The sequence below is a fragment of the Lottia gigantea genome (assembly GCF_000327385.1).
Source record: "Lottia gigantea unplaced genomic scaffold LOTGIsca_585, whole genome shotgun sequence".
In the NCBI taxonomy this organism is placed as follows: domain Eukaryota; kingdom Metazoa; phylum Mollusca; class Gastropoda; family Lottiidae; genus Lottia; species Lottia gigantea.
The window spans coordinates 12,019-20,041 of record NW_008709998.1 but is presented as its reverse complement, the minus strand read 5'-3'; the positions used below and the strand labels follow the sequence as shown (position 1 = coordinate 20,041).

The 8,023-nt window shown below is 31.2% G+C and overlaps 1 protein-coding gene across 1 annotated transcript; it reads right to left on the bottom strand.

Moving 5' to 3' along the window:
* Window positions 1-250: 250 nt before the first annotated feature.
* On the bottom strand, window positions 251-481 carry LOTGIDRAFT_145992 (hypothetical protein; the record flags this gene model as incomplete). The annotated part of the gene is made up of 1 exon (XM_009063578.1): window positions 251-481. A coding segment is annotated over one exon (231 nt), but the record flags the coding sequence as incomplete, so codon positions are not given.
* Window positions 482-8,023: the final 7,542 nt, after the last annotated feature.

The window sequence follows — 8,023 nt, the reverse complement described above, 5'->3', positions numbered from 1 at the left end:
GGAACTGTCTTGCTCGTACAGATCTTTATTCATATCAATATTAAAACATTCATATAATGAAATGGAATTGTATGTAGAGCAGGGATCATGATTTGACAATATATGCCAGAGATGATCGCCTTTCCTGCCAAAATGACTGCAATAAGCCTCTGTCGGACATCAAGTATAGGTCCAAAAAAAAAACTCCACACTGTATACAATAACGTACAATAAAAATAATTCAACATCCCTGATGTAGGTCTATATATACTTACAGTAAAACTGTCTGGTCTGATATGATGGTATTTTGACTGATATTAAAGGCATTTATAAAAGCCTGAACGTTGGGTAAATACAGGAAGGCACCGATTCCATTGTTAACAAATAGATCAATCATATCACCAAATACAATAATCATAACAGGGAAGGCAGCACCGTGTATCATCGCAGCCAGACATCCAACTATCATTAATATTCTATCTATACAATCAGCATATCGAAACTACAAAATATACAATACAAACTTTAACATATACAAAATACAAAATATACAATACAATCTTTAACATATACAAAATACAATATTTACCCTTTTAAAATAAAAAATATACAATAATTACAATTACTTGAATGTAGATTTTTTTTGCGTTCATGAACGCAGAATTTTCACATGTTAATTCGAATTTTGCTACCGACTAAGCTATTACACTGCCACAAAGTTCTCAAGTAAAAATAGTAACAAAAGTTTTGCTTCAAATTACTGCTATGAATAGCTTTTATACGAGAGCCCAATCTTATAATAAAACTTCCATGCCTACAATTTACAGAGTCTTAATAAACTCAAAATAAAACTCCAGCCCCTCTCTTCCTCCACCCCAGAATAATAATACGATTAACCAATACTTACCATTGTCATGACACCAATTAGCTTCTGTGATTCTTCTTTCTTGCCATTCTTCACCTCTACAGACGAGCTGTCCGAAGACTTAGCGTGCCCTGAAATAATTGTATTGTTAATGGCCCTGAGAGAGGGCAATGTCTAGAATGAATAAACTAAGTACAAATCAATACACAAAACATTTCACATCCTCAGTTTTAACTCATATTTCAAGAAAAAAAAAAAAAATTTAAGATTAATGTGATAATACCAGAAACATTGTGTACTAAAGAAATAAATTGATACAATCAGTTATACACCTGTAATAGTTGCTTTAATCTCAGCTAAGTATGAAAAAAGGTTTGTAGCCCTATGGCTAGAAATCCAAAACAACTTTCTCAGAAGTTTATATAACTATACAGTCATAGCTAATCCAAGAACTCTAGCCCTACTTACAGGCTCCAACAGAGAGTTTTGATGAATGAAAAGGGTCAGAAAGAAATGAACATTATGTTAAAAGTCAGTGTGAGAAACCTACCTAAAGGATATCGTGGGTGACCACTTGAAACCTCTTATATGCTATATTTGGTCATTTTCACTTTTTAGTACCGTTTGAAAGCTCGTAAAAGCGCGGATCTTTTGATCAAAACCTTGTATTCTTAGCTTGATAACTCAAAAAGCACTAATTAATTAATTAATTTATTAATTAACACCTATATAAACAATCAGTTTAAAAACCTTGTAAAATATTATATTATACGAGGTTCAATGTTTCTGTGGATGAAAACGAAAAACCTCGTATACTGTATTATTATACCAGTTATTGGTTCAATAGGCCGGATTAATCAAATCGTTATATGAGGTTTCAAGCCGTCACTCATGATATAGAAGATAGTTTTGATAGATTGTCTACTAGTTAAAGAGAAATTACTATTTAGGTGTGCACCACAGTTAAAAATTTACTCATGCACACAAATGTCCGATTTAAAAGTAAAAACTGTGAATACTTACCATTCATATCAACAGGGTGATCCCTTGGCACTATCTTTCCGTTTCCTATAAATAAAATCATTAAAACTTTTCACTTTTCAAAGACAACTAGCTTTAAGCTTTTCTCGTTTTAAATTTTCAAATCACAAAAAGATTTATGGCTGACAAAAAATCTCTTTTTAATCTCTGAATCAATGAAAACTTTCAGATTATTAATTGAAAATTGTGTCAGATTATTAATTGAAAATTGTCAGATTATTAAATGAAAAGTGTGTCAGATTTAACCTTCAAAATACTAGCAGAGACATTTCTTAAAAACAACATAGGCCTACTTTTAACAGTGTAAAATATATAATATAATATATGTGAAACACCAGTGAATTAGTCCAGGAGTTATGTATGATTGTATCAATAATTAATAAAAATATATACCATGTGTTTCGATATCCATTTATAGTTAATAATCACAACTGGTGATAAAAATCCTAATAAGGTAAATTTGTAAAGGACATACCATACTACCGGGGTTAGTTATATTAACCAAGTATAAATAGTGAGCATGGTTCAATAGTCTATAGAGAGTCAAACAAGCATAAAATATAGCTTGTAACCCAATATTTGGCTATGTACGATATAACATTTAGATGTAAAGATATCATAGCTTGGGGGGGTCATACATTTAAAAAAAAAATGTGTCCTCTTTTGTCCTGAGGAGTTCTATATCCACCCCCTACCCCCCTCCCCCCTCCCCCTACCAACATCTGCTGGCTATGTAAATAAATTTAAAAGTAGCATTATAGGATAGTTAAGGAGTAATTTATTAAGCCTTTAAAAAATAATATTTGTGTCCCCACCGTCCCATGGGGAGCTTTATGGGCACCTTTGTCACCCTCGGAAAACCCCAAAATAAAATATCCAGATTGCATTATTAGTAGTAGATTACTTGTTTGATATACCAGTACACATAAAACATTGTTCACACCCAACTAAACACCAATTAAAGAGAGATAGATATAAATAGAAATATTTGCCTTCAACTCTTCAAACAGTTGAAATAGTCAGGTTATTTTTAGAGATGAGAAATTCTGACTAGGTTTAAACTATAAAAAAATGATGAAATAACACCAAGTGTTTTCTGGTAAACTGATGAAATCTACGAGTTACAATTGAGATCTTAGAGGTTAGAGTTTAGAGTTTAGAGTTTAGAGTTTAGAGGTTAGAGTTTAGAGTTTAGAGTTTAGAGGTTAGAGTTTAGAGGTTAGAGTTTAGAGTTTAGAGGTTAGAATTTAGAGTTTAGAGGTTAGAGTTTAGAGTTTAGAGGTTAGAATTTAGAGTTTAGAGTTTAGAGGTTAGAGTTTAGAGTTTAGAGGTTAGAGGTTAGAATTTAGAGTTTAGAGGTTAGAGTTTAGAGTTTAGAGTTTAGAGTTTAGAGGTTAGAATTTATGAAGAGTGCTGAGGGTATTTTAGTGGGATTGTAAAAAGGTTTTCAAAATTTTTAAATGTATCACCCGAATGTTAAATTTATCAACCAATCAAATTGCAATGTGAAACACGGAGTTAAACTAATTATAAAGAGGTTTTCTTAATTTTTTATGTGTATTAGGGACACTAATAGCATCAATTTACATCATTCCAAATTTTAGTCGGACCTCTGTGGTTCTTGCAATTCCACTAAAACTAAGATGGTGCAAATTGATGATTTCAGTCTCTGATACACATACAAAATTTAGAAAGGCTCTTTAAAATCCCTTTAAAGTGATTTTTGTATTCCAGTCATCTAATTGGTTCAAAATAATTTTCATTATCCAATCAGATGACTAGTATTATTTGAAATCTAAAGGCCTTGTGTAGAATGATTAAAAGAAATGAAATGGAGGTTTACATCCCTGAATTTAGGGAAGATAACTGCGCCTGTATTTCATCAATTATGATTTACAGCATAGAGTTTAGTTTTCAAAAGGCATGTTGTAGGGAAACAAAGTGAAAAGAGTACCAGTACATAAAAAAAAAGAAAAATTGACTTTTATGTCTGCGAACGAGCATTCAAAAATCGTAAGAAAGAAAATAGAGCTTACCAGACACACGCATGTTAGTTTGGTTTATAATTCTATATTCTGGTTTAATTCGTAATTACAAAATAGAGCTTACCAGACACACGCATGTTAGTTCAGTTTATAATTCTATATTCTGGTTAAATTCGTAATTAGAAAATAAAATGAAAGATAATATAGAGTTAAACATCTGCAAACAAGTCTCACAAATCTCTGATTTAAAATCATAAACCTTACCACTCATATCGGTGTTTTGCTGTGGACCTTTATTCTGGTTTAATTCATATGAGTTACCAGGCATATTGTCAGATTATTTTAATCCTGTTAATCCTATTAATCTGTTAATCCTATACATGGACTGGTCTGCTCTTTTACCTGTAAATAAGCAAAGAGATAAATCTTATAAAACAAAAATAATCAATCTCATATACAATATCAAATCTCAGGACTCAATCCATTGGGATGGCCTAGTCTGTTTTAGATTGGTGTAAACTGATTTTAGTTTTAATTTTGACTGATTTTTGATAAGATTAGATCTTGTTTAATCTATAGGGAACTTACATCATATGTTATAAGATTTGAACCACATTTATAAGTGAGGAGTAGATATCACAAACGCAAGACAATATTATATAATAAACACACATCTTGAATATAATATTAAACACATAATGTTTCAATACAAATTATAGTGTGGTTATCAGATGAAATGATGAGGATGATAACTCTTGTAACTTGTGCTCAAATGAAATATTAAACCCTGTGAAATCTCTATGACTCTGTTATTCAAAGTTGTTATATATTTTGTTATGTTATATTCTCTCATTATCTCCTCCGATGATGACACTTGTACTTTTGTGTAGAAACCTAATTTGTTTAATATTAAAGAAGTGTGTTTATTATATAATATTGTCTTGTGTTTTTATTACATCATATTAAAAGCTAAATAAGCTAGGTCACTGAACAGGAGCAAGACGAGAAAAAAATGAATATTCTACCAACAGTAGAAAATCTCAATTCAAATCTAGGATATGTTTGATCCCAATACTGAAAAATTCTTTTGAATTCCACATGACAGCTCACCGGAAACTAATGGTTGAGTTATTTCCCTTTAATAAAGTCCTATATAATTAAAACTCAACTTGCATGACATTTACGCTCGTAGATTAATCTAAGATATTTAGAGAAACTTGGTCTAATGTTACAACTGTTACGTCATCATTTAAAACAAACTGAATTCAAACATAACATCATTTTACTTCAACTGATGTCAATATAACCATGGTAACCAAAAAAAACCTACTGGCATTATATTAATCTTATATTTACATCAAATAGAGATATAAAATATGGATATTAAAGATGGGTTTTCTTATTTTTAAGTGTTAAATTAAGCAAACAAATGATCAATTGATCTTTCTAATGAATTATCATGTATTCTTTATCATGTTTATTACGTTTTTATAAAATGTACATGTATATACAGTCTGGATAAACAAAAAAATACTTTTTGACCTTTCTTGATCGGTCACTCATTGAAATTGTGATTAATTTTCCAGCCAATCTATTTTGATACAAAGACTTGAGTATGAATTTAAGTAGGGACTATTTCTTTACGTTTCAACGTTTGGGACTACTGACATGATTGTTTACATTGGAGACCGTCTGTTTGATACAATGACGACAATAAACAACATCATTAGTTAAAAATTCTACGCCTGATGTTTTGGTGATGAGGCAAGGCGTTTACGGTGATTTAAACGCCACACGAATTTGTATTAGTCCAATGGAATATTATACACACAGCTTTATGGAACAACAATCACTGGTTAATTGTTATGCAGCGTCCTCCAACAGATAAATTGGTTTATACAGGTATATCTAACTAGTTCTAGTACCTACCTAGTATCTATCATCTATAGTAATTACAGATACAGGTATATCTAACTAGTTCTAGTACCTACCTAGTATCTATCATCTATAGTAATAACAGGTACAGGTATATCTAACTAGACCTAGTACCTACCTAGTATCTATCATCTATAGTAATAACAGGTACAGGTATATCTAACTAGTTCTAGTACCTACCTAGTATCTATCATCTATAGTAATAACAGATACAGGTATATCTAACTAGTTCTAGTACCTACCTAGTATCTATCATCTATAGTAATAACAGGTACAGGTATATCTAACTAGACCTAGTACCTACCTAGTATCTATCATCTATAGTAATAACAGACACAGGTATATCTAACTAGTTCTAGTACCTACCTAGTATCTATCATCTATAGTAATTACAGATACAGGTATATCTAACTAGACCTAGTACCTACCTAGTATCTATCATCTATAGTAATAACAGGTACAGGTATATCTAACTAGTCCTAGTACCTACCTAGTATCTATCATCTATAGTAATAACAGGTACAGGTATATCTAACTAGTCCTAGTACCTACCTAGTATCTATCATCTATAGTAATAACAGATACAGGTATATCTAACTAGTTCTAGTACCTACCTAGTATCTATCATCTATAGTAATAACAGATACAGGTATATCTAACTAGACCTAGTACCTACCTAGTATCTATCATCTATAGTAATAACAGGTACAGGTATATCTAACTAGTTCTAGTACCTACCTAGTATCTATCATCTATAGTAATAACAGACACAGGTATATCTAACTAGTTCTAGTACCTACCTAGTATCTATCATCTATAGTAATTACAGATACAGGTATATCTAACTAGACCTAGTACCTACCTAGTATCTATCATCTATAGTAATAACAGGTACAGGTATATCTAACTAGTCCTAGTACCTACCTAGTATCTATCATCTATAGTAATAACAGGTACAGGTATATCTAACTAGTCCTAGTACCTACCTAGTATCTATCATCTATAGTAATTACAGATACAGGTATATCTAAGTAGACCTAGTACCTACCTAGTATCTATCATCTATAGTAATAACAGATACAGGTATATCTAACTAGACCTAGTACCTACCTAGTATCTATCATCTATAGTAATAACAGATACAGGTATATCTAACTAGTTCTAGTACCTACCTAGTATCTATCATCTATAGTAATAACAGATACAGGTATATCTAACTAGACCTAGTACCTACCTAGTATCTATCATCTATAGTAATAACAGATACAGGTATATCTAACTAGACCTAGTACCTACCTAGTATCTATCATCTATAGTAATAACAGGTACAGGTATACCTAACTAGTCGTAGTACCTACCTAATATCTATCATCTATAGTAATAACAGGTACAGGTATATCTAACTAGTTCTAGTACCTACCTAGTATCTATCATCTATAGTAATAACAGATACAGGTATATCTAACTAGTTCTAGTACTTACCTAGTATCTATCATCTATAGTAATAACAGATACAGGTATATCTAACTAGTTCTAGTACCTACCTAGTATCTATCATCTATAGTAATAACAGGTACAGGTATATCTAACTAGTTCTAGTACCTACCTAGTATCTATCATCTATAGTAATTACAGATACAGGTATATCTAAGTAGACCTAGTACCTACCTAGTATCTATCATCTATAGTAATAACAGGTACAGGTATATCTAACTAGTTCTAGTACCTACCTAGTATCTATCATCTATAGTAATAACAGATACAGGTATATCTAACTAGTTCTAGTACCTACCTAGTATCTATCATCTATAGTAATAACAGGTACAGGTATATCTAACTAGTTCTAGTACCTACCTAGTATCTATCATCTATAGTAATAACAGATACAGGTATATCTAACTAGTTCTAGTACCTACCTAGTATCTATCATCTATAGTAATAACAGGTACAGGTATATCTAACTAGACCTAGTACCTACCTAGTATCTATCATCTATAGTAATAACAGGTACAGGTATATCTAACTAGTCCTAGTACCTACCTAGTATCTATCATCTATAGTAATAACAGGTACAGGTATATCTAACTAGTTCTAGTACCTACCTAGTATCTATCATCTATAGTAATAACAGATACAGGTATATCTAACTAGTTCTAGTACCTACCTAGTATCTATCATCTATAGTAATAACAGATACAGGTATATCTAACTAGACCTA